The sequence below is a fragment of the Bufo gargarizans genome, chromosome 3 (genome assembly GCF_014858855.1).
Source record: "Bufo gargarizans isolate SCDJY-AF-19 chromosome 3, ASM1485885v1, whole genome shotgun sequence".
Classification (NCBI taxonomy): domain Eukaryota; kingdom Metazoa; phylum Chordata; class Amphibia; order Anura; family Bufonidae; genus Bufo; species Bufo gargarizans.
In genome coordinates this window covers 595,989,719-596,017,685 of record NC_058082.1, presented here as the reverse complement: position 1 = coordinate 596,017,685, position 27,967 = coordinate 595,989,719, and the positions used below count along the sequence as shown (strand labels likewise).

The window sequence follows — 27,967 nt, the reverse complement described above, 5'->3', positions numbered from 1 at the left end:
CGCAGCGAAATGACGTCACGACGCACGCAAGTCTCGCCCACTGGATGCCGCAAGGAAACTGCTGCGCTCCCCAAACAGAGCGAGCAGAATAAAGCCCAGGGCTGCCTTCTACGAGGAATTATGCCAAAGGTACAGGAAAGGTAGGTCGCACGTCCCCGGAGCCCCTGACCACTGCAACGGTCCTCCTAACTAGTGGGGAAAGAGACCAGGCCGTGCGCTATCTTCACAGTGAGCCTGCTCAGGAACACAGGAGGAGCTTCCATGCTATCCGGGACAGGAAACAAAACTGATTAGGTAAGGGGAGGAGGCCCTTTTAGGCCTCTTTCACACGAGCGTCACACGAGCGTGACCGGATAAGGTCCGGATGCGTTGCGGCAAACCCGCGCGAGTAGGTACGCAATTTCAGTCAGTTTTGACTGCAATTGCGTTCCGTTGTTCCGTTTTTATCGCGCGGGTGCAATGCGTTTTGCATGCGCGTGATACAAAACTGAATATGGTACCCAGACCCGAACTTCTTCACAGAAGGTCAGATTTGGGTTCAAGGTTGTGTAGATTGTATTATTTTCCCTTAAAACATGGTAATAAGGGAAAATAATAGCATTCTGAATACAGAATGCATAGTAAAATAGCGCTGGAGGGGTTAAAAAAATAAATAAATAAGAATTTAACTCACCTTAATCCACTTGTTCGCGCAGTGGGCATCTCTTCTGTCTTCTTTCGTCAGGACCTGGGTATGGATCATGTGACGGACCATGTGATGAACGTAGTGACGTCATTAAAGGTCCTATTCCTCACAAAAGAAGACAGAAGAGATGCCGGGCTGCGCGAACAAGTGGATTAAGGTGAGTTAAATTGTTATTATTATTTTTTAACCCCTCCAGCCCTATTGTACTATGCAATCTGTATGCAGAATGCTATTATTTTCCCTTATAAGGCTACTTTCACACTAGCGTTCGATCGGATCCGTTCTGAACGGATCCGCTCATATTAATGCAGACGGTGGCTCCGTTCAGAACGGATCCGTCTGCATTACAACTTAGAAAAAATTTCTAAGTGTGAAAGTAGCCTGAGCGGATCCGTTCCGACTTTACATTGAAAGTCGGGGGACGGATCCGCTTGAAGATTGAGCCATATGGTGTCATCTTCAAGCGGATCCGTCCCCATTGACTTACATTGTAAGTCAGAACGGATCCGCTCGCCTCCGCACGGCCAGGCGGACACCCGAACGCTGCTTGCAGCGTTCAGGTGTCCGCTCACTGAGCGGAGCGGAGGCTGAGCGCTGGCAGGCGGATGCATTCTCAGGGGATCCGCCTCCACTGAGAATGCATTAGGGCCAGACGGCTGCGTTCAGAGCCGCTCGTGAGCTCCTTCAAACGGAGCTTACGAGCGGCCACCTGAACGCAGGTGTGAAAGGAGCCTAACCATGTTATAAGGGAAAATAATAAAGATCGGGTCCCCATCCCGATCGTCTCCTAGCAACCGTGCGTGAAAATCGCACCGCATCCGCACTTGCTTGCGGATACTTGCGATTTTCATGCAGCCCCATTCACTTCTTTGGGGCCCGAGTTGCGTGAAAAACGCACAAAATAGAGCTTGCTGCTATTTTCACGCAACGCACAAGTGATGCGTGAAAATCACCGCTCATGTGCACAGCCCCATAGAAATGAATGGGTCCGGCTTCAGTGCGGGTGCAATGCGTTCACCTCACGCATTGCACCCGCACGAAAAACTCGCCTGTGTGAAAGGGGCCTTAAAGTTTGAGCTTCCGTGTTGTTTTCTGTCCTGGGGGCGGGGAGCACCCTCCTGTCAGTGCCATTGAGGGAGGCGTCAGGGAAAATACACTCTCAATAGGGAGGTCCTGGAGGTTTCTCAATATCAATTTCCACTCAGAGCCACTGGCCCGCTCCCTTTCCATGGGCCACCAGTGAGCCAATTCCTCACCCCTATATTCAGGGTATAAAGTAGAACTGGCTTAGTTGTCCATACCAACCAATCACATTCCTCCTTTCATCTTCTAAAGGAGCTGTGAAAAATGAAAGGTGGAATCTGATTGGTTGCTATGGGCAACTAAGCCAGTTCTACTTTACACCAGTTTGATAAATCTCCCCCCGAATTTCCTCTGGAGAGGAGGGTCCTACACAGGTTTACATGCAGCACTTCTCATTACAGGTGCTCATAATCCTGCAGATCTAAGTCATTGTAGATGAGCCCCTCGTTAGCCTATTGGCATATGACTCTCACCTCTGTAATGCCAGCCTTCCCGTCTCATGGCATCGATAGCTTTCTGAAGAACGTGGTCTTGAATTTTCTTGGAATTTTTTTCTGACATCTACGAAACAGATTGTATTATTCTATCTGAAGGTCTAAGTAAAAAATTCTATAAATATATATTTATTCATGTTAGGCTTCTTTCACACTTGCGCTTTCCCTTTCCGCTATTGAGATCCGTCATAGGATGTTAATAGCGGAGGATAACACTTCCGTTTTGTCCCCATTCGTTGTCTATGGGGACAAAACTGAACTGAAGGGAACAGAGTCACCAGAATGCATTCCGTTCCGTTTCATTGCCTTCCCATGACACACACAGAAGCGCAGCACGCAGCGTTTTTGAGTGCGTCCTGGGATGCGGAGCAAGACGGATCCGTCATGACTCACAATGTAAGTCAATGGTGACAGATCCGTTTTCTCTGGCACAAAAGAAAACGGATACGTCCCCCACTGACTTACAATGGTTTTAGGGATGGATCCGTCATGGCTATTTTATACATAATACAACCGGATCCGTTTATAACGGATGCAGACGGTTGTATTATCATGGAGGAAGCGTTTTTGCTGATCCATGACGGACCCAGCATAAACGCAGATGTGAAAGTAGCCTTAGGGTGCTTTCACCTCACTGTTTAGCTTTCCTTTCTTCTGATAAATCAGAAGAAGAGAGAGAGGGGGGGAAAAAACAGGATCCTGTAAAAAAACGGATCCCTTTACATCAGTTGTCATCCATTTGAGCCATTTCCATCTGAGATCCATTTTTTAGACGCAAAGTCCTGCATCCACAGATCCACAAAACACGGACACCAGCAATGTGCGTTCCGCATTTTGCAGACCGCACATCGCTGGCACTTAATAGAAAATGCCTAAACTTGTCCGCAATTGCAGACAAGAATAGGACATGTTCTATTTTTTTTCGGGAACGGAATTGCGGACCCGGAGGTGCGGATCCGCAATTCCGGATCTGGGCAGCACATTGTGCGGCCCCATAGAAATGAATGGGTCCGCAATTCCGTTCCGTAAAATACGGAACAGAATTGCGGACGTGTGAATGGACCCTAATACTGTCACACTTGCGGCAGAGGATTCCGGCAATCCTGACACAAACGGATGGCATTTGTCAGACAGATCCGGATGCGGATCCATCTGACAAAATGCATTGAAATACCAGATCCGTGTCATCCGTAAAAACGGATCCGCTATTTTTAATTTTTTTTTGCATTTTTAAAGGTCTGCGCATGCGCAGACCAGAAAACCGGGTCCGTTTTGCCAGAACACTTAATGCCGGATCCGGCACTAATACAATTCAATGGAAATGAATGCCGGCATTCCGGCAAGTGTTTAGGATTTTTGGCCAGAGAGAAAACTGCAGCATGCCGTGGTATTTTCTCCGGCCAAAAAACGTAAGAGGGACTGAACTGATGCATTCTGAACGGATTGCTCTCCATTCAGAATGCATTAGGATAAAACTGATCAGTTCTTTTCCGGTATTGAGCTCCTGTGACGGAACTCAACACCGGAAAAGAAAAACGCTAGTGTGAAAGTACCCTAAAAAAACGGAAATGGCTCTAACAGATGACAACTGATGCAACAGGATCCGTTTTTTTTTTCTCTCTCTTCTTCTGACGGATCAGAAGAACGGAAAGCTAAATGGTGATGTGAATGCACCCATAGGCGAAGTTCACATCAGCATTCAGCCTTTCCATTCTCCGTTAAAGGAACAGAAGAATGGAAAGGACGGATTTGGCGCATAACTGAGCCGAACGGAGCCTACATACCCTATAAGCTATAATGGGGTCTGAAGTGGAGATAATAATACTGCGCGCACAACTTTTGTCTCCGCTTCAAAACTCTTCCGGTGAGCGGAAACCTAACGGACCCCATTATAGTCTTTGGGGTCTATAGGCTCCGTTCGGCTCAGTTATGCGCCAAATCCATCCTTTCCGTCCTTCTGTTCCTATAACTGAGAACGGAAAGGCTGAACACTGAACTCCGCCTTACCTACATAGCGCTAACATATTCCACAGCATAGTACAGGGATTGTCATCACTCTGTCTGACATACACACTGCATTTCGGAGTGGAAGATAACATGCTGCCTGCAGACTGCACCGCATTTCATGGTGACAGATCCTCTTTAAAGGGGTTGCCCCCTATATTCCTAAAATATTCCACATTTTTCAAACCAGCGCCTGGATATGAATACGTTCCTTATTGCACGTAATATAAAATGTATTATAGTCAGTGAGCTATTCAATTAAATCTCTCTGTATGGCGCCACCTGCTGTTTGTTCTTTTTCCAATTTCTCTGTCCACCTCAGTGAGGTGGACACACATGCTCAGTTCCATCCTTCAACTGACACCAGCTGCAGCAAAAGGACACGCCCACTGAGAAATGGCAAACCCACTGAGCTGCTCTTAGAAGAGCAATTGAAACAATGAATGTGGAGATCTCTGGATCCGTGTGAGGTCAGGAGTCGCTTTCATTTGCAGACGTCTGAGCTTCCAGACCCTCACATACAGTATGTCTCTCGGTCCACGGATACTAAGGCTACTTTCACAGCTGCGTTTCCGGATACGTTCAAAATGGATGACAAAAACGGAAACATTACCTGGATGTGTGCACTTCTCATTTATCAGGGTCCATCAGATCTTACCTGAATGATACTCGGCGATGCAGGTTCTGGAATACGTTTCGACAGATGCACAAAAGGCAATGAGGCCAGCGAAACTCCATCAGTCACACACAGGCACTACAGGAGTTATATCAAGGTAGAAAATGAAAAAAAAACAATAAAATAAATAAAACAAAAAAATGAATTAAAGTTTCTTAATGACGCAATCAAGGGAGATGACATCACAAGATGGTTGTGGTCATAAAACATGATGCAACCACATGAACACAGACAGGAAAATACTCACAACGTATTCCTTTCCTTCCAGACGCTCTTCAACCACTAGGGTCATCGATGTCCCAAGTGACCGATCCTGCAAGGAATTAGTTCTCTGCTTGTCGTTACATTACTATAACCAGCGGCATTACAAACATAAAAAAGCATCGGTTTGGGTGGGGGGCAGAGGTGATTATAGTTGGTAATTGCTGGAAAAATAGGCCCTACCCCTGGGACTGCCCCCGATCACTGCAGGACCACCCACCTATGGGCAGGGCTTAAATAAACCCCACCCTTTTTTTAGCCCAGGACAAACTGACCCCAAAGTGCTTCAGTGTGGCTCTTAAAAAAGCAGAACCGTCAAGAGCCATAGGCGCACGGTGCGAACTTAGTACTGCCGCCACTTCTTGCTATTGGTGGGCAGGGGCGGACTGGGAACTGGGGCCACATAATTAGGCAGCACCAACATAGGTAGGCAGGGCCAGGAATACCATAGTGCAGAGCAATATACTGCCCAGGCTGAACCAAATACCACAGTGCAAACTGAAGAGAAAATTCATTCCAGCCTCCGGATAAAACAATGGAATCCATCATTGAAAAACAAAATCCAGGTATGCCAAACACATAGTACACAGGAAAAACGCACCTCCTGTGACGCGTTTCGGATGTATATAACACCCTTAGGCCTCTTGCAAACGAACGTCGTGCATCCGTTCTGTGCATTGAGGACGGCAATTTGCGGTCCCCAATGCACGGGCAATGTCCATGCGGCGGCCGTGACGGATCGAGACCCATTCAACTTGAATCTGCATCGCAAAAAAGTTCTATTATTTTTTTTGCGTTGCGGAGGCACAGACAGAAACACCACGGAAGCACTCCGTAGTGCTTACATGGGGTTCCGATCCGTGTTTCCGTTCCGCATCTCAGTGATTACGGACCCATTCAAGTGAATTGGTCCGCATCCGTGATGCGGAGTGTACACGGGCAGGCGCCCGTGTATTGCGGGCTGCAAAATGGCCACGGGCACACAATGTTCGTGTGCAAGATTCCCGCGTGGGTGCAATGCGTGAGGTGAACGCATTGCACCCGCACTGAATCCGGACCTATTGATTTCTATGGGGCTGTGCACATGAGCAGTGATTTTCATGCATCACTTGTGCATTGCGTGAAAATCGCAGCATGCTCTATTTTTGTGCGTTTTTCACGCAATGCAGGCCCCATAGAAGTGAATGGGGCTGCGTGCAAATCGCAAGCGATTTTCACGCACGGTTGCTAGGAGACGATCGGGATGGGGGCCCGATCATTATTATTTTCCCTTATAACATGGTTATAAGGGAAAATAATAGCATTCTAAATACAGAATGCATAGTACAATAGGGCTGGAGGGGTTAAAAAAAAAACATCCACTAGTTTGCGCAGCCCGGCTTCTCTTCTGTCTTCATCTTTGCTGTGCAGTAGGAAAAGGACCTGTGATGACGTCACTGCGCTCATCACATGGTCCATCACATGATCTTTTACCATGGTGATGGATCATGTGATGGACCATGTGATGGGCGCAGTGATGTCATCAAAGGTCCTTTACCCAGGTCCTGAAGAAAGAAGAGAAGCCGGGCTGCGCAAACAAGTGGATTAAGGTTAGTTAAATTATTTTATTTTATTTTTTTAGCCCCTCCAGCCCTATTTTACTAAGCATTCTGTATTAACAATGCTATTATTTTCCCTTATAACCATCTACACAACACCTAACCCAAACTTCTGGGAAAACGGAGGCTCGGATACAGACCCAAACAACGGCCGTGTGCATGAGGCCTTATTGCCCGCAAATCACGTTCCATGGCTCTATTCAAGTCAATGGGTCTGCAAAAAAACTGAACATATACGTCTTCCGTTTCCGTTCTGTTTTTTGCGGAACCATCTATTGAAAATGTTGTGTGCATCCGTGTCCGTTGTTCCGTTTTCCGTGATTTTCTGCGGACCTATTGACTTTCAAAGGGTCAGTTGAAAACTCGGAAAATGCACCGATTGTCATCCGCGTCCGTGATCCGTGTTTCCTGTCCATCAAAAAAATATGACCTGTCCTATTTTGTGGACGGACAACGGTTCGCGGACCCATTCAAGTCAATGGGTCCGTGAAAAAACACGGAGGCACACAAGATTGTCACCCGCATCCGTGATCCATTTTTTTTCTATCATTTTTAAGGCAAACTTGACTTAGATTTTTTTTTCACTTTTCTGGTCTGGTGATCCTCCAAAAATCAAGGAAGACACACGGAAGAAAAAAAGGACACGGATCACGGAACAACGGAACCCCGTTTTGCGGACCGTGAAAAAATACTGTCGTGTGCATGAGGCCTAAGTGACAGGAATCTGCGTGCAGTATGGTGTTGCACGCTGTACTTTTCCTGTGGGTTGTACTTATGACCTTTTGGGTCATCCAGTCTATTTTTAGGGCTACATGCACACGACCGTATGTGTTTTGCGGTCCGGAAAAAAAACAAAAAACTATGACATCCGTATGCCATCCGTTTTTTTTTTGCGGCTCCATTGTAACAATGCCTAAAATGGACAAGAATAGGACATGTTCTATTTTTTTTTTGCGGGGCTACAGAACGGACATACTGATGCGGATAGCACACGGTGTGCTGTCCGCATTTTTTGCGGACCCATTGAAAGGAATAGGTCCGCATCCTATCCGCAAAAAAAACAAGAAACGGAACGGAAACAAACAACGTTCGTGGGCATGTAGCCTAAATTTAAGGGTACTTTCACACTTGCGGCAGAGGATTCCGGCAGGCATATCCGGCAATCCGGACGCAAACGGATGCATTTGGGAGACGGATCTGGATGTGGATCCGTCTGACAAATGCATTGCAATACCGGATCCGTCTTTCCGATTGTCATCCAGAAAAACTGAACTCTATGCCGGAAAAGAAAAACGCTAGTGTGAAAGTAGCCTTAAAAAGTTATATATTCCTGGTGATAGTAATGAGTACAGCTGAGGTTTAGGGTCCATCCACACATCCGTAGAATGGATCCGCATCCGTTCCGCAATTCTGTGGAACGGATGCGGACCCATTCATTCTCAATGGGGAGGGAAAGGATGCGGACAGCACACATTGTGCTGTCCGCATCTGCATTTCCGGTCCGCGGCTCCCGAAAAAAATAGAACATGTCCTATTCTTGTCCGCAATAGCTCTATAGGGGTGCCGGGCCGGTGTATTGCGGATCCGCAATACACTACGGATGTGTGAATGGGCCTCTTGCACACGAATGTATTTTCTTTCTGTTTCCGTTCTGCTTTTTTGGCGGACCGTATACGGAACCATTCATTTCAATGGGTCAACAAAAAAAAACGGAAGGTACTCTGTGTGCATTCTGTTTCCGCATTTACGTTCTGCAAAAAAATAGAACATGTCCTATTCTTGTCTGCATCACTGACAAGGATAGTACTGTTCTATTAGGGGCCAGCTGTTCCGCATAATACTGAATGCGCAAAATACATACGGTCGTGTGCAAGAGGCCAAAGAGTGTTACTATTCAGGAAATGAATGAACTCCGGTATGGCTGCCAGATCGCCACCCCATATAAACAGCAGGTCATCGATGTAGCGACCATACCAGAGCAGTCACCGAGCAAAGGGGTTAGTGGCGCCAAATAAATATTTACTTTCAAAATAACTCATAAATATATTTGTTAAAGATGGCGACACTTTAGCGCCCATGGATGCTCCTGAAATCTGCAACAAAAAAAACTCCTTATTAAACATAAAATAATTGTGTTTTAGGAGATACCAGAGAGCAGAACACAAAAAATCCTTCAAATCAGAACTATAGTCACTGTACATGGACAGGAACCACTGCAAAGCAATGACAGCAGACTCATGGGGTATAACAGTGTATAATGACACCACCAGTGATGGTCAGTTCACCAGCGAACACATGCTGTTGCCATCTTTAGTAAGGTAGACTCACCCGTCCGGCGATGCAAGGTAAGCCCTAACCTGTGCCGGGAGCCGGTCTGAAATCAAATGCGGTCACCGGGAGCAGGCAGTTCCGAGAACAGCCCGATGAAGGCCCCCGGCGGCTGTTCTCAGAACTGCCTGCTCCCGGTGACCGCATTTGATTTCAGACCGGCTCCCGGCACAGGTAAGGGCTTACCTGTGCATCGCCGGACGGGTAAGTCTACCTTACTAAAGATGGCAGCGCGCATGTGTTCGCTGGCAAACCCTGCGAACTGACCATCACGTCAGCTGACAACCAAATATAGTTTTCTGTCCATGAGATATTATTTACCAGCCCACTCTGACAGCCTCTCATTGAAAGACCCGATTCCAGAAACTATGGGGCGAAGTGGAGGTGGAAAGATCAGTTTATGAATTTTAGGTAATGAATGCAGTATAGGTGAAACCGGACAGTCAGGGACCCTATACTCAGCTTGCTGGGGGTGAGAACCCGTAAAGAGGTCCCCTCCGCCACTATGCCCTTCAGCTTCCTTTTAAAGCCCATCGTGGGGTCACTTTTGAGTTTTTTAGAAACAGATTCATCATTCAACATCTGTATTGTTGTTTAGATCCCTATAGACCAGAGTCCAGTATTACAATAGTTCCTCCCTTGTCCGCCTGTTTCACCACAATATCCTGAATGCCACCCAAAGAAGTGACCGCACAATAATTTTGTTCTTTAGTTAATTTATATCCATTTTTGTGTACATTTTTAAATACCATAGTGCAGCACAAAATACTGCCCCCTGCGTCACAGTATTCAACTGTATCGCTGTCCGGAAGATGTCAATACAGTTGAACTCAGGATGGCACCTGCTGGCCAGGTGCGTAAGTGAGGATCAGATCATTATGTACCCGGCTGACGGCCATGAGGAGGACTTGGGTGGTCCTCCTAGGCATTGGCCCACCGGGAAATTTCCCTGTAGGGTCTATGACCAATCCGCCCCTGATGGTGGGGGAGGGGTGATGACCATGGTCAGACTGTCACACATGGCATATCCAACCCATTCCTTACTTGTGTTAGTCGTTGTACGGCTCTACAAGCTTCATCTCTGTCACTGGTGATGTGGACGTCTCTTCCAGAGGAGGACATTATGGCCTTCACCACCAGAGCGGGAAAGTCTGCACTGTAATAATAGAATGCAAGATTGAGGAAATAGTCCAGTGCATTTCATATACTCGTCATTTTCAAGATCAATACTTGCTGTCATTGACTGGGAGCATTAGGCTGGGTTCACACGGGCGAGTTTTCCGCGCGGGTGCAATGCGTGAGTTCAACGCATTGCACTCGCACTGAATCCGGACCCATTAATTTCTATGGGGCCGTGCACATGAGCGGTGATTTTCACGCATCACTTGTGCGTTGCGTGAAAATCGCAGCATGCTCTGTACTGTGCGTTTATCACACAGGCTCCATAGAAGTGAATGGGGCTGCGTGAAAATCACAAGCGTCCGCAAGCAAGTTCGGATGCGGTGCGATTTTCACGCATGGTTGCTAAGATGACAGTCTTTTCACTGTATTATTTTCTCTTATAACATGGTTATTAGGGAAAATAATAGCATTCTTTAAAGGGTTTCTACCACCACATTTTGACCTAATTAGCTGTCTGACACTAGCGATCTGCTAGTGTCTGCTGTACCATGCTATTGTAATACCTTTCTCTGCAGCGGTTACCCTAAAAAACTAACTTTTATTGCTATGCAAATGAGCCTCTAGGTGCTATGGGGGCGTCTTTTCAGCACCTAGAGGCTCCGTCTACTCACCATGTCTGCCGCCCAGCCCGCCCATCTCCTCTAGATTGACAGCCTCCATCGCATCCATCGCGGACGAATTCTCGCGCCGTGTGCGTCTGTATTCGGCACAGGCGCAGTGACTGTCAGACCGCTCCCTGCGCCGGTATCTCGCCTGCGCATCTCCACTGCTTGAGGCCGGGCGTCGTCTGTTCCTGGGAGCACTCTGACGTCATCGGCGCAGGCTCAGTGGAGATGCCGGCACAGGGAGCTGTCCGACAGTCACTGTGCCGAATACAGACGCACACGGCGCAGGCGCGAGAATTTGGCCGCAATGGATTTGATGGAGGCTGTCAATCTAGAGGAGATGGGCGGGCTGGAGGGACGAGCTGGGCGGCAGACATGGTGAGTAGACGGAGCCTCTAGGTGCTGAAAAGACGCCCCCGTAGCACCTAGAGGCTCATTTGCATAGCAATAAAAGTTAGTTTTTTAGGGTAACCGCTGCAGAGAAAGGTATTACAATAGCATTGTTAGGTACAGCAGACACTAGCAGATCGCTAGTGTCTGACAGCTAAATTAGGTCAAAATGTGGTGGTAGAAACCCTTTAATACAGAATGCTTAGTAGAAGGTCAACTGAGGGTTAAAAAATAAAATTACTCACCTCCTCCTCTTTGAGTTGCCGATCTCTTCTTACTTCTTTAATCATGAGCTGCCGGCTAAAGGACCTGTGGTGACGTCACATCACATGGTCCAATCACATGGTCTATCACCGTGGTGATGGACCATGTGATTGGACCATGTGATGAGCTCAGTGACGTCACCACAGGTCCTTTGACAGGTCCTGAAGAAAGAACAGGAGACCGGCAGCTACGCGATCAATTGGAGGTGGTGAGTTAATTTATTTTTATTTTTTAACCCTCAATTGACCTTGTACTAAGCATTCTGTATGCAGAATGCTATTATTTTCCCTTATAACCATGTTACCACATACACTTTTTTTTTTATTACGCGGGTGCACCCGCACGATAAAAACTGAACAACGGAACACAATCGCAGTTAAAACGACTGCAATTGGGTACCTACTCGTGCGGGTTTGCCGCCATGCACCCGGGACGTATCTGGAGCCAAAATGCGACGCCTGTGTGAACCCAGCCTTAGGCCCCTTTCACACGGGCGACATTTCCGCGCGGGTGCAATGCGTGAGGTGAACGCATTGCACCCGCACTGAATCCGGACCCATTCATTTCTATGGGGCTGTGCACATGAGCGGTGATTTTCATTCATCACTTGTGCTTTGCGTGAAAATCGCAGCATGCTCCTCTTTGTGCGTTTTCCACGCAACGTAGGCCCCATAGAAGTAAATGGGGCTGCGTGAAAATCGCAAGCATCCGCAAGCAAGTGCGGATGCGGTGCGATTTTCATGCACGGTTGCTAGGAGACGATCGGGATGGGGACCCGATCATTATTATTTTCCCTTATAACATGGTTATAAGGGAAAATAATAGAATTATGAATACAGAATGTTTAGTACAATAGCGCTGGAGGGGTTAAAAAAAATAAAAAAAAAATATTTAACTCACCTTAATCCACTTGATCGCGCAGCCGGCATCTCTTCTGTCTTCATCTGTGCTGTGCACAGGAAAAGGACATGTGGTGACTTCACTGCGGTCATCACATGATCCATCACCATGGTGATGGATCATGTGATGGACCATGTGATGAGCGCAGTGACGTCATCAAAGGTCCTATTCCTCAAAGAAGAAGACAGAAGAGATGCCGGCTGCGCGAACAAGTGGACTAAGGCGAGTTAAATTATTATTATTTTTTTTTAACCCCTCCAGCGCTATTGTACTATGCATTCTGTATTCAGAATGCTATTATTTTCCCTTATAACCATGTTATAAGGGAAAATAATACAATCTACACAACCTTGAACTTAAACCGGAACTTCTGTGAAGAAGTTCGGGTCTGGGTACCACATTCAGTTTTTTATCATGCACGTGCAAAACGTATTGCACCCGCGCGATAAAAACTGAACAACAGAACGCAATCACCGTCAAAACTGACTGCAATTGGGTACCTACTCGCGCGGGTTTTCCGCATTGCACCCAGGACGCCTCCGGAGCCAAAGCGGGATGCCCGTGTGAAAGGGGCCTTACTGTTTATGTCCAGAAAACTGTACAAACTAATGCTTCCTACAGCTGAGTGTTTGCTACATTGTGTCCAGTCTAGACAATCCTCGGTGAGCTAAAGGCACTAGCAGCGGCCCAAGTATCTCTCCTGTTTTAAGATACTACAATGTATCAGTGCAGACCAAATGTGTTTGTCTGTTCACAGAGGATTTTCTAGAATGAATACTATTGTAACAAACCCTCTGCTGTGAGAAATATTAGGTCTGAATAGCCGCGGTCAGATTGGCCCTCTGGAGTACTGGAGCATCCTCCGGCGGACCCAGGCTCTGAAACAATAATGGGTCCCAAAGGTTTAGCAGAAGACAACACTTTTTGGAGTGGACTTTAGATCAATCACTTGCCACTTATTCTAATAAAAGGGGTGGTTAATATAGAAAAATGAGAATCAGACGTCATATAGGACATGATAATCTCTTTCTAACAAAGCTAGAACCAGCCCTGTACCTCACATGGATCCGGAGATCTTCCCATTTACTACTCTAACTGCAGTACTAAATTTATTTCAAGCTTGCTCAGTGGGAGTGTCCTACCTGCTACAGCTCTCTCCCTGTCACAGCTCAGGGGGTGTGTCCTTTCTGCTACAGCTCTCTCCCTATCACAGCTTAGAGGGAGTGTACTCTCTGTTGCAGCTCTCTCCCTATCACAGCGCAGGGGGCCCATCCTGCTGCAGCTCTCTCCCTATCACAGCTCAGAGGGCGTGTACTCTCTGCTGCAGCTCTCTCCCTATCACAGCGCAGGGGGCCCATCCTGCTGCAGCTCTCTCCCTATCACAGCTCAGAGGGCGTGTACTCTCTGCTGCAGCTCTCTCCCTATCACAGCGCAGGGGGGCCATCCTGCTGCAGCTCTCTCCCTATCACAGCTCAGAGGGCGTGTACTCTCTGCTGCAGCTCTCTCCCTATCACAGCTCAGGGGGCCCATCCTGCTGCAGCTCTCTCCCTATCACAGCTCAGAGGGCGTGTACTCTCTGTTGCAGCTCTCTCCCTATCACAGCTCAGGGGCCCCATCCTGCTGCAGCTCTCTCCCTATCACAGCTCAGAGGGCGTGTACTCTCTGCTGCAGCTCTCTTCCTATCACAGCTCAGGGGGCCCATCCTGCTGCAGCTCTCTCCCTATGACAGCTCAGGGGGCTTGTCCTTTCCACTGCAGCTTTCTTCCTGTAACTCACAGCCTCTAACAGTAGATAGGACTAGTAGCGATGGAAGGATGGAACTGAGCATGTGCGACCACCTCAGCGATGTTACCGAAGTAGACAGAGAAGTAAAAGAGTAAACAGCAGGTGGCGCTATACAGATACATTTTATTGAATAACTCAGTGGCTGTAATACATTTTTTATTACGTGCAATTGCAAAATATTTAGATCCAGTTGCTGGTTTAAAATGTAGAATATTTTTTATGGGACAATCCCTTTAAATTAAAATGATATGTACACCTAAGCCCTTTACTGACCTAGACCATTGCAGATTATACCATTAACCCCTTCACCATCCTATAATACCAGACATATTAAGGGTGTTACACTTGAATCCATCCTAGATAAAGCATATCAGCCCATTACCACCGTAGAACACCAGGGCTATTACCCTCGCTCCTTCACCGTCCTAAACACGAGGAATATTAAAGGGGTATTCCCATCTGAGACAATGGGGACATACAGCTAGGATATGCCCCCACTGTCTGGGACCCGCACCTACACCGAGAACGGAGCGGCAAAGGTGGTGACCGAAGGACCCTGGGTTTCCCCGGGTCCGGCCACCACTAAGCGCTTTCCTCATAGAAGTAAATGAGACCGGCCACCGCTACCGTTTACTTCTATGGGCCAGATGGAAGTAGCTGAGCCTGTACTTGGCTATTTTCTGCGGCCCCATAGAAAATGAATGTAGGGCGGCTGCGCATGTGCAGTGCGCCCTCCACCACTTTCGGGGCTCCGTTCTCGATATAGGTGCAGGTCCCAGCGGTTGGACACGCATCTATCAGACAATGGGGGCATATCCTAGCAATATGCCCCCATTGTCTGAGATGGAAAAACCCCTTTAACGCTCAGCAGGGTGAGGGGCCATTTCCCACCTTTGCTGTGGGGCCCCATGAGTCATCATTATGCCTCTGATAGAAACCAGTGGCTCAAGTGACAACAGACTTAGCGGCATTGTCTTACTAGGTGATGAAGCTGCAGGCTTCGTGAGGGTTAGCGAAGGATTTCCATCGTGCTGTCGGGATGTCAAGCCTCTGCATGAAATCTTTTGCGATCTTCCTGTTATCTTGAAGCTGAGCTGCCTTTATGGTGGGACCGAAACATCTCACCCCAGACCTGGTCAGATCGTCAATCAGTCCTTGAAGACAGAAACAAAGCTATGAACCATGGCATAGTAGTTTTAATACTAGGGCTGGTTAAGCACCTGCACAGCAGAGGACGAGGCGTTACATGGGACAGAGCAATCTAGTGTAGAGCATGGGAGTAGTAGTTGGCCCAGATAAGGTGTATTTCGTTAGGCTGTCGCTCCTTGGGGTTTGGTGCAGTGAAAAGGTGATTAGGAGAACCATAAGGCTAGGTTCACACGGGCGAGATTTCCGCGCGGATGCGATGTGTGAGGTGAACGTATGGCACCCGCACTGAATCAGGACCCATTCATTTCTATGGGGCTGTGCACATGAGCGATGATTTTCACGCATCACTTGTGCGTTGCGTGAAAATCGCAGCATGCTCTATATTGTGCGTTTTTCTACTGTTTTTCCATAGAAGTGAATAAGGCTTGCGTGAAAATCGCAAGCAAGTGTGGATGCGGTGCGATTTTCATACATGGTTGCTAAGATGAAAGTCTATTCACTGTATTATTTTCCCTTATAACATGGTTATTAGGGAAAATAATAGCATTATTTAATACAGAATGCTTAGTAGAAGGTCAATTGAGGGTTAAAAAAATATATATAATTAACTCACCTCCTCCAATTGATCGCGTAGCTGCCGATCTCCTGTTCTTTCTTCAGGACCTGTCAAAGAACCTGTGGTGACATCACTGTGCTCATCACATGATACATCACATGATCCATCACCATGGTGATGGACCATGTGATGAGCTCAGTGACGTCACCACTGGTCCTTCGACAGGTCCTGAAGAAAGAACAGGAGACCGGCAGCTACGCGATCAATTGGAGGAGGTGAGTTAAAGGGAACCTGTCACCAGGATTTTGGCCATAGAGCTGGGGACATGGGCTGCTAGATGGCCGCTAGAACATCCGCAGTACCCAGTCCCCATAGCTCTGTGTGCTTTTATTGTGTTAAAAAACTGTTTTGATCCATATGCAAATGAACCTTATATGTGTCCTGTATCCGGAGATGAGTCCAGCGGAAAGGAGCCCAGCACCGCCCCGCGTCCTCCGAATCTCCTCCTTGCTGGCTGACGTCACAGAGCTGGAGCGCCGAAACCTCGCGATGCGCGAGCTAGCACATGCGTAGTTCGTTCCCTGTGCTGATGCCAGTACAGGGAATGAACATGATGTCGACACTGCGCATGCGCTAGCTCGCGCATCGCTCCAGCTCTGTGACGTCAGCCAGCAAGGAGGAGATTCGGAGGACGCGGGGCGGTGCTGGGCTCCTTTCCGCTTGACTCATCTCCGGATACAGGACTCATATCAGGTCATTTGCATATGGATCAAAACTGTTTTTTAACACAATAAAAGCGCAGAGAGCTCTGGGGACTGGGTATTGCGGATGTGCTAGTGGCCATCTAGCAGCCCATGTCCCCAGCTCTATGCGCAAAATCCTGGTGACAGGTTCCTTTAATATTTATTTAATTTTTTTAACCCTCAGTTGACCTTCTACTATGCATTCTGTATTAAAGAATCCTATTATTTTCCCTTATAACCATGTTATAAGGGAAAATAATAAAATTTACAGAATACTGAACCCAAACCCGAACTTCTGTGAAGAAGTCCGGGTTCGGGTCTGGGTACCAAACATGCCGATTTTTCTCACGCGCGTGCAAAACGCATTAAAACGCTTTGCACTCGCTGGGGAAATTTGTTCATGTTCCCGCAACGCACCTGCATCTTTTCCCGCAACGCCCGCATGAACCCAGCCTAAATGTTTAAGGCCTCTTTCACACGACAGTATGTCCATTTCAGTGTTTTGCGGTCCGTTTTTCACGGATCCGTTGTTCCGTTTTTTGCTTCCGTTGTGGTTCCGTTTCCGTTCCGTTGTTCCGTTCCGTTTTTCCGTATGGCAAATACAGTATACAGTAATTTCATATAAAAAATTGGGCTGGGCATAACATTTTCAATAGATGGTTCCGCAAAAAACGGAACGGATACGGAAGACATACGGATGCATTTCCGTATGCATTCCGTTTTTTGCGGACCCATAGACTTTAATGGAGCCACGGAACGTGATTTGCGGCCAAATATAGGACATGTTCTATCTTTAAACGGAACGGAAAAACGGAAATACGGAAACGGAATGCACACGGAGTACATTCCGTTTTTTTTGCGGAACCATTGAAATGAATGGTTCCGTATACGGACCGTATACGGACCGCAAAAAACGGCCCGCAAAACGGAAAAAAAAAAACGGTCGTGTGAAAGAGGCCTAAATGTTTTACTTTAATGAGTGCAAAGGATAAGTTAAAGGGGTTGTCCACTTTCTGGTTACTGTTGACCAATGAACTTGTGAGATGATTACATGGCACTTACTAATATAGCCTTTGCTGAAATTCTGTACCATTCTTTATATTTTAGAAGGTATATTCCCTTGTTTACAAAGTCCACACAGAGGTCCTGTCCATAAGATGGCCGCTGATGGAAGGTCATGTGACCAGGCAAATCACCTCCATGTGACGTCTCCTGTCATCTGCACTTGTTCTGTTGGGAGTTTAGTGCAGGTGCAATGTGTTTGAATGGAGGAGAATATCCACTTCTTGGTCCTTCCAGCCTGCCTGGAGCAGTGTTCCTCACAGTTGTGCTGATTCTGTGGCCCTAAGGACCCTTGGAGCGGGAGCAGATCTTCATGCTCCCTCCCTCCTCACTAGCCTAGCTAGCTCTCTCTAGAACTCTCTAGAGCTCCCCCTCCTGGCAGAAAGCAGGACCAGCCCAATCCTACCAAGAGGAGAGGAATGGAATGGTAAGTTTCATTCCTAATGCCGACCATACCTTATCATTCTTGATGTACAGAACATTACATTACATAGAACAATTGCAGATACCCCCAGGTCTGGGGTAAGCAATGGACCCTTATAGTGTTTCATATGCCGTTATACTGCACATCTATGGCATTTTTAGAAGCTTCATTTAAAAGTGCTAAAGTTTAATCAGTTCAAGGCTAAAATTCAGACTGCTAGCAGCCACCACTAGGGGGAGCATGGGAGCTTACTGCAGCCTGGCTTATTTTTCAGTTCAATGTACAAACAATATGCAATAAGCAACTATGGGCCCCCTAGTGGTTAGGGAGGAGTGGTCAGGGTGACATGGGGTATTGCTTACATTAGAAATATTTGCTATGACATGTGCTTCTGTGCTTTCATGTCTGATGCTCTTGAACGTTAGCCGGCCATTAGTGTGGCTCCATAAAGAAGCTCCCCGACCACCGTTCCTCCGATATATAATATACACAGATACTTACCGGCAGCGAGGAGAGACATAGAGCTGATAACGACCAGGCTGATGTTGTGGTCCTTGCAGAACTGCTTTAAGATTGCTGGGTTGCTGGTTAACACCGCTGAGGGACATAAGACACAGTAACATGTATGTAAGTGTACGCAACCCTCAAATCAATGTTCTGCTCATTTTCCCTTCCAATAGGGTGATCTCTGATTCATGAATGGAATGCCAGAACTACAGTAACCACTGACACCATTATACAGAAGAGCAAAGGAGATGGATCTGTGGGGATGTAACTTTGTCTTATATCTTATTAGGGTCTGTAGAAAGCGAAGAGTTGTCCACTTACCTGATTTTCCCATCTTCTCGCTGTCAGGCATCCGTTCAGTCCCTGGTGCAAAGAGAACCTGCTTTACGTGAGCAGATTGTGCCACGGCCCGGCACAGGCCTTCCTCAGTCTCTCCACTGCCGATTACCAGTACTCTGTCAGTCATGTCCCTACAGGGGAAAGTGTGGTGAATACCGCGAGGGTTCATGCCCCTTGGATCAGGTTCGGTAGATGGGCACAGCTGGTACTGTATATGGCACAGTGACTGATGAGCCCCTACTGCAGGTAGAGGTCAGATATTGGTATTACATATGATCAGTCACAGGCATTGCCGTCTATGATGGAAGAGCCATGTGTGATTTGTGACCTAGAATCCAACCTGACATTCAGTAGATAGTAAATGCGACATTGCAATCTTGATCTTGTGTGGCACATCACCACGTTGCACAGCCTTAGGTGAGGTTCTCCTGTTGGCAGGAAGAGACTCAAAGGGGTCGTCCCATGAAAAATATTCCACATTTTTCAAACAGGCCCCTGGATCTGAATACTTTTGTAATTGCATGTAATTAAAAATTTAGCATAGCTACTGAGTTATTCCATAAAATCTATCTGTACAGCGCCACCTGCTGTTTGTTCTTTTTCTTATTTCTCTGTCCACCTCAGTAACATCGCTGAGGTGGACGCACATGCTCAGTTCCATCTTTCAACTGCCGGTTGCCATATCTACTGTTAGAGGCTGTGACAGGGAGAGAGCTGCGGCAGAAGGACACATCCCCTGGGCTGTGATAAGGAAGACAGCTGCAGCAGAAAGGACGCACCTCCATAGCTATCATACAGAAAGAACTACGGCTGAAAGGATATGTCTCCTGAGCTATGATAGGGAGGAGCTGCAGCAGAAAGGATTCGCCCCCCTGAGCTGTACTAGGGAGAGAGTTGCAGTAGACAGGACCTGCCTCCTGAGCTGTAATAGGGAGAGAACTACAGCAGAAAGAACACACCCCTGAGCTCTGATAGGGAGGAGCTGCAGCAGAAAGAATTCGCCCCCTGAGCTGTACTAAGGAGAGAGTTGCAGTAGACAGGACCTGCCTCCTGAGCTGTAATAGGGAGAGAACTACAGCAGAAAGAACACACCCCTGAGCTGTGATAGGGAGGAGCTGCAGCAGAAAGGATTCGCCCCCTGAGCTGTACTAAGGAGAGAGTTGCAGTAGACAGGACCTGCCTCCTGAGCTGTAATAGGGAGAGAACTACAGCAGAAAGAACACACCCCTGAGCTGTGATAGGGAGGAGCTGCAGCAGAAAGGATTCGCCCCCTGAGCTGTACTAAGGAGAGAGTTGCAGTAGACAGAACACACCTCCTGAGCTGCAATAGTGAAAGAGCTGCAGCAGAAAGGATGCACCCTCTGAGCTGCAATAGGGAGAGAACTACAGCATAAAGAACACACACCTGAGCTGTGATAGGGAGTGAGCTGCAGCAGAAGGGGCATGTCACCTAAGCTGCTACCTTGAAATAAATCTAGCAGAGTAATTGGAGTAGTGAATGGGGAGATCTCTGGATCCATGTGAGATACAGGGCTGGTTCTAGTTTTGGTAAAAATCAGACATGATATAGTACATGACAATCTCTTTCTATGTTTATATTAATCATGGGACAACCCCTTTAACCTAAAATGCTTAAGCTGGCCATACATATTAGATCACTTTGGATTTCAACATACCCCGATCCCTCTGTTCTCGGGAAGATAAACCTCCACCACAGGAGTCTGGAGTCTGTGAGCAGCTTTCTCCCCTCTCCCATTCACAACACATGCTTGGCCGAGTATGCATGTGTGTACGAGGATCGGGAGTAACCTCATGTTTGGCTGTCCCAACCCTGGATGGCAAATCTGTAACACGACCCCCAGCTACCACTGGTCATGATGGAGTGGACAAGATGTAGAAGGAAGAGGAAGCCGATACTAACACTAGAGACTACTCATCACCATTGTGACCCAAAGCACAATTGGAGCACACAGTGACGAACGTGACCCCAGTATTTTCGGACCCTATCGTGCAGGGATGCAGTAACCCAGCCCTTTATGACTCTACGGCTTTAGGCTACATGTGCACGAACATGGTTTGGTTCCGCATCTGAGCCGCATTTATTGCGGCTCGGGTGCGGACCCATTTACCTCAATGGGGCCGCAAAAGATGCTGAAAGCACTCGGTGTGCTGTCCGCATCCGTTGCTCCGTTCCGTAGCCCCACAAAAAAAAATAGAACATGTCCTATTCTTGTCCGTTTTGCGGACAAGGATAGGCATTGTTACAATGGATCCGCAAAAAAAAAAAAAAAGGATGCCATACGGACGTCATCCGTATTTTTTTGCGAATCTGCATTTTGCGGACTGTAAAACACAAATGTTCGTGTGTATGTAGGCTTATTCATACACATTGTCCCAGCGTAATGTCCCCACAGTCCGTGCGGCAGGAAAGCAGGGGCCACACATCGGGATTAATATTCATGTGACCTTTACCATGACACAAAGGCCATTTCTGATTTTTTATAATTTTCCCAATGTCCATCCGAGCAGAATAACTTCACAGATAGAGATTCTCCCCCTTATAATATTTATATCTTTAAAGGGAACCTGTCACCGTGATTTTGTGTATAGAGCTGAGGACATGGGTTGCTAGATGGCCGCTAGCACATCCGCAATACCCAGTCCCTATAGCTCTGTGTGCTTTTATTGTGTAAAAAAACCGATTTGATACATATGCAAATTAACATAAAAGAGTCATATCTTGCTTGTGTGACCAGAGAAGAGTCATATTTTCAAGCTCTGACTCATCTCAGGTTAATTTGCATATGTATCAAATCGTTTTTTTTTACACAATAAAAGCACACAGAGCTATGGGGACTGGGTATTGCGGATGTGCTAGCGGCCATCTAGCAACCCATGTCCTCAGCTCTATGCACAAAATCCCGGTGACAGGTTCCCTTTAAGTCCTCTATGTCTCTCACAGTGTATACTACTATTTACTAGACCTGTGTTTGCTGTCAGTGAATGAGGACACCAGTTTTTGGACATAGCGGGACACATGGTTGTAAGAATAATTTATGTATTTGCCCAAAAATAATCTAAATATAGAAATAATCGAATTCTACCAAATCACAAAATCATATACAAATGTTGGTGTAATATAGAGGGGGGCAGACGGGCAGTATAGTAAATATCTAATTCCCAGGTGAAAAAAGAGGGGCCTCTCGGACAGATCTCCCATCATACTTTCTCGATCCCCGCCGCTGGGTTTCACCTCCCTTGCACTCCCTGGCCGCTGCAGCTCTTAGGTCTTCCCGCATTAACATTCGGTTTGATGAGGGTGATGTGGCTGCTGCAGCCTGTCATTGATGTGTCTTCCAAGCATCATGTCACTGGGTGATGTGACAGATGGAAGACACGTTACTGCTGCAGCCAGTTACAGGTTGCAGCGGCCAGATGAGCTGCGTCAAACCAGATGTTGATGCAGGGAGACCGGGGGGGGGGGGGGGGGGGGAGCGAAGGAGCTGGAACCCAATGGCGGCTGGAACCCAATGTGGGGTCTGCCTGAGAAGCCCCCAGGGGGTGAACAACCCCTTTAAGGATCAAAGAGGGCCAGAGGTTCAAAAGTAAAAAACGGTCCTTCTAAAAGAGGGACACAGCGGAGGTATTGAGGACATTCAGAGGCAGTAAACCTGTACACAGCTGGTCCAGCGCTCATCTGAGAGGTGGATACAAATGTATCCAGTTTACACTATGAATTAAACAGACTGATACATTGTATCAAACAAGCACTAGGGTCATAGAAGTAGCATGACTACACAGGTGGCCGGTCTGTGGTGCAGGGCAAAACCTGGCACCATAATGGGGGGGGGGGGGGGGGGGCTCAGTTAGATCTTTAACATGGTGCCCCCTCTCTTCTTTGTGCACCTCTGCACTTATAAGGCACAGCCGGGGTGCACCTGGCCTTTCTGCTGCTATAGGCGAAAACTGAAACGGCGCCCCAATGCCAAATTCTTAACCTAACCCCTTTGCCCCAGTGAAAGCGCTTATTCCCCATGGCCGTTCTGCTTTCCCCCCTCTTGCCCCTACCTGGTGCTGCCTGAGGCGATCGCCTCACCTGGCCTCATTGGTGGTGCACCCCTGGGCACAGCAATACAGAAACATGGGAAGGGGGAAGGTAATTCTGAGGATTTCATAGAGCGGAGACTTCATAGCAGGCGGTCGGATCATTACAGCAGGTCCCTACAATGCACTCTGTATATTCCCCCCTATACAGCGCCCGCCATAGACAGAGAAGGCAATGTGGCTACTTACTGTCAGATGCTGCTCAGTCTTCTTCCTCTAAGCACTGGTGGATGGGAGCGCCCCTCGCTGGGCTCTTTTATAAGGCTGGGTTAACACCAATCAGATGGACGGGCAGATTATTCATTATCGTTGGTCTGAGGGCTGATTTACATACAGTGATATTTAAGATGAGACAGTCAGGAATTGTCCAGTACTGTAATGGTCGGTTGTGGGATTTATCATCACATCACTGGTTAGGTGGCGCCCTGGTAGTAATGCTGATGATTACATCTGTATTTCATCTGTAGTTACCCAGGTTAGGGTAGGTTCACATCTGTGGCAGGTAAGTCCAGTAATCTATTCCGGCAGATGCCGGGCATAGCGGGATGTCGCCGCACACACCGCCAGATCCCTACTCCCTACCGGTTAGGATCCAGCAGAATGCAGCGGTATTTTTGGCAGAATGCCGGCATTTATGCTGGATCCCATTATAGTGAATGGGGATCCAGCGGTGCCCAGCTATGCCAGAACATAATACCAGATTTACCTGCCGCAGATGTGAACCTAACCTTAGACTTATGCCAGCGAGATCCAATCTGTGTTTCTCCAGCTGTTCAAAAATACAGCTCTCGGCATGCCCTCAAAGCCGTGCATGCTGAGAGTTGTAGTATTGCAGCAGGTAGGAAGCCTGATGTCAGAAACCATTGACATAAGTATTACTAACCTAATAAAGAGTGTCTCTTGCTCTGGAGGACCCGTCCTGTCCTGTATTACACAGACCCCCCACCGGCGCCAGACTGAAACTTAAAAGCAACCCTGGCAGACCAACCCCACCAGCGCACATACAACATGCCCTTCTACTCCACAATATCATTAAATAATAGTACCACGAGTTCTGTACTGTGGCAAATGTTGCTTTACTTGGTCACACCACTCGTGACTCTCTGCATTGCGCAGTTCCTCTGTTATTCCCCTATGAAAGTGAGACTTTTTGGGATACAGATTTTTTGGGGGATACTGATTGTGAGCCCTCGTGGGCAGGGCTAATAATATTAATAATTACATAATAATAATAATAATTACATAACAATAAAAATAATAATACAATAATAATAATTAACTGTACTGTAGCTACTTCTCAGTTTTCTGTTAATATGGCATAAAAAAGCAAAACAGGATGACAGGCCGAACTGGATGGACAAATGTCTTTTTTCGGCCTTATGTACTATGTTACTATGTAAAACAGTCATAAATAAAAATGAGGAAATAAAAATAAAATATTTTTTATAAATTGACCAGCAGGTGGCAATGTGGTCACATAATCCAGAACTACATTCCCCAGAAGTCTGTGCTGCACAACAAACATGTCTGCTCCCTGAAAGGGGAAGAGAGCCCAGCTGATCTGTGCAGCCATAACTGCTAGGTGAGTAATGCCCATAGAGCTGTCTTCTACGTAGATTTGGTGCAGCCTTTGCTGTGTGTGGAGAAAGTAGCAGATTGTGCAGTGTCGCTGACTGTGACCCTGGGCCCCAGCTATTCAGTAACAGCCTTCTAGTCTCTGACTTTGGTCCTGATGGGGACTGGTGTCATTCTCTATGCCCTGCATTTGGTAACGCTTTTGGATTTTTGTCTATCTGATCCCTAAATTTCCCTAGAGCAGGGATAGGCAACCTCCGGCACTCCACCTGTTGTAAAACTACAACTCCCAGCATGCATACTTGCTTTTCTCTTCTCAGAACTCTCATAGAAATGAACGGAGCATGCTGGGAATTGTAGTTTCACAACAGCTGGAGTGCCGCAGGTTGCTGACCCCTGCCCTAGAGATAAGTGGTGCCAGATGTATCCGGCTGCTGTTTATCCCCCAACACGCCCTGAATTTACATAGGTTCCCTGACAATTAGCTAATCACCAGAGATCTGATTCACAAAACCCCTCTGCAAAGTAGCGCACTAAGGCCCCTTTCACACGGGCGAGTATTCCGCGCGGGTGCAATGCGTGATGTGAACGCATTGCACCCGCACTGAATCCTGACCCATTCATTTCTATGGGGCTGTGCACACGAGCGGCAATTTTCACGCATTGCGTGTAAATCACAGCATGCTCCTCTTTGTGCGTTTTTCACGTAACGCAGGCCCCATAGAAATGAATGGGGTTGCGTGAAAATTGCAAGCGCGGATGCAGTGCGATTTTCACGCACGGTTGCTAGGAGACGATCGGGATGGAGACCCGATCATTATTATTTTCCCTTATAACATGGTTATAAGGGAAAATAATAGCATTCTGAATACAGAATGCATAGTACAATAGCGCTGGAGGGGTTAAAATAAAAAAATAAAAAATTAAACTCACCTTAGTCCACTTGCTCGCACAGCCGGCATCTCTTCTGTCTTCTTCTTTGCTGTGTGCAGGAACAGGACCTGTGGTGACGTCACTCCGGTCATCACATGGTCCGTCACATGATCTTTTACCATGGTGATGGAACATGTGATGGCCGGAGTGACGTCAGCACAGGTACTTTTCCTGCACACAGCAAATAAGAAGACAGAAGAGATGCCGGCTGTGCGAGCAAGTGGACTAAGGTGAGTTTAATTATTATTATTTTTTTAACCCCTGCAGCGCTATTATACTAAGCATTCTGTATTCACAATGCTATTATTTTCCCTTATAACCATGTTATAAGGGAAAATAATACAATCTACAGAACACCGATCCAAAGCCTGAACTTCTGTGAAGAAGTTCGGGTTTGGGTACCAAACATGCCCAGAAGGATAGGATAGGCATTGTTACAATGGATCTGCAAAAAAACGGATGCAATACGTATGTCACATGGACGTCATCCGTATTTGTTGCAGATCTGTGTTTTGCTGACCACTAAAGGTGGAACCGGTGCTGCACAACTATGGTGCTCATTCTGATCACCATATTTAAAATTGTATACACTGATAAAGCTGCTTCTCCTCTATTACAAAGCTGTTTGTCTGCAGCCACCACTAGGGGGAGCTCAGTGCATAGGAGTTTATATACTTACCACTGATCTCTTTGCACTGAGCTCCATCTAGTGGCCACTACATGAAAAACATTGTCTTCTTGCCAGGAGAAGAGGAAGGAGCTCAATGTCGGATCCTTCCTTCCCCTGGCCCCATAGCAGTCACGTGCAGACATGTCAGAAGTGACAACTTGTTTTTAACTTTTCTGCATTTACTTCTTTATGCTTATTTGTTTTTCTTTTCTTTTGCAGTTCTTTTGTGTTCACATTCTTTATTATAACTTCACCACCATGAAACTCCTCAGCGTTCTTCTAACCCAGAATACAAGAAGTCCTCTCTTTCTATTGGTCTCTTCAAGCAAATCTCCCGGCTGTGAAGTCTCTTACTTTTGCTATTATTCAACCTACAAGCATAAAAGAAGCATCAAGGAATGTTACAGGATCCTGAAGCTCCCTGAAGGATCTTCTGCCGATGAAGTGAGAGATTCCTATAGAACCTTGGCCAAGAAATACCATCCTGACAGCGGCGGAACCACTGCAAACGCCGCCATGTTCATGCAGATTGATGATGCCTATAGGGACGTGTTGACCCACTTGGCCACAGAGTCTAAGAAAGCAAAGGACCTGGAAGACGAGGATGAAAAGATGTCAGTGTATAAGGTACCGCAACACAGACAATACTTGAGCTATGAAGGTGTTGGTTTTGGCACACCAAGTCAAAGGCAGAGGCAGTATATGCAGTTTCGTGTGGATCGGGCTACGGATCAGGTTCTAGATTATCGTAAGCAGAAGCTAGAACGTCAGTATGCTGAAAACTCAATGATAGCCAAAGATGTCAAATACAGCAAAAAAGTAAAAATAACTCAAGCCATTGAGCGGTTGGTGGAAGACCTCATCCAGGAGTCTATGGCGAAAGGGGATTTTGATAACCTCAGTGGGAAAGGAAAGCCCCTCAACAAGTTCTCCTCGTGTCCACATATTGACCCCATGACCCATAATCTCAACAGAATATTGATAGATAACGGTTATCAACCTGAGTGGATCATATTACAAAAAGAGATCCGAGAAACTATCGATAAACTGAGAGAAGGTTTGGTGGCTTCTCGGAAAAAAATGGGAGATCCCATGACCTACAGGCAGGAAAACCAATGGACGGAGATTTGTGAGACCTTCAGAGGAGATATAACAAAACTTAACAAGAGAATCAACGACTTTAACCTGGTTGTCCCACTATTGAGCAGGCAAATGGTCCATTTCAATGTGGAGAAAGAGATCTCTCGAGCGGAGCAGGCGTTTATCACCCTCAACGAGGAACTGAAAGCGGCAAATAACACCGAGGCCGGTGAACAGATGGACAACCATCCGGTCAACCCCACAGAGGTCTTCTTAAATTGGATAAAGCAGCTGAAGAACTTCAGAAATCTGAATAAACATAATAAAGACTAGTAGAATATAATGTCTAGATCTGGTAATTTAGTGTCTGAATGATGTAGGGTTATTGGGCACGGTCATTTAGTGGATAGCAACAGTGCCATGCAGGGACGTAGCTAAAGGCTCATGGGCCCTGGGGCAAGAGTTCAGCTTGGGCCCCCCTTCCCTCAGTGCTTTGTGGCCAGGAGCAGGCAAGCACATAGCCTTAATGCTGCCTTAGGCAAAAATTGAAATGCCCCTCCCCAATGCCAA

The 27,967-nt window shown here is 47.0% G+C and overlaps 2 protein-coding genes across 6 annotated transcripts; one reads left to right on the top strand and one right to left on the bottom strand.

Annotated features, from left to right (window-relative positions):
* The first annotated feature begins 3 nt into the window (after positions 1-3).
* DNAJC28 (DnaJ heat shock protein family (Hsp40) member C28) lies at positions 4-27,740 on the top strand. Of its 5 annotated transcripts, none has more exons than XM_044284433.1 (3): positions 4-129; positions 24,598-24,721; positions 26,537-27,740. In XM_044284433.1, exon 3 carries the CDS (start codon positions 26,576-26,578, stop codon positions 27,728-27,730), a length of 1,155 nt encoding a protein of 384 aa, XP_044140368.1. In that variant the 5' UTR covers positions 4-129; positions 24,598-24,721; positions 26,537-26,575; the 3' UTR covers positions 27,731-27,740. The 5 variants fall into 5 exon arrangements, with proteins under 5 accessions (XP_044140368.1, XP_044140369.1, XP_044140367.1 ...); XM_044284434.1 differs by having other exon boundaries at positions 20-140; positions 24,601-24,721; XM_044284432.1 differs by having other exon boundaries at positions 20-140.
* On the bottom strand, positions 18,611-19,207 carry LOC122931864 (trifunctional purine biosynthetic protein adenosine-3-like). The gene is made up of 2 exons (XM_044285918.1): positions 19,018-19,207; positions 18,611-18,786 (listed from the first exon to the last, which is right to left on the bottom strand). The coding sequence occupies exons 1-2, from the start codon at positions 19,202-19,204 to the stop codon at positions 18,611-18,613; spliced, it is 363 nt and encodes a 120-aa protein (XP_044141853.1). The 5' UTR covers positions 19,205-19,207.
* Positions 27,741-27,967: the final 227 nt, after the last annotated feature.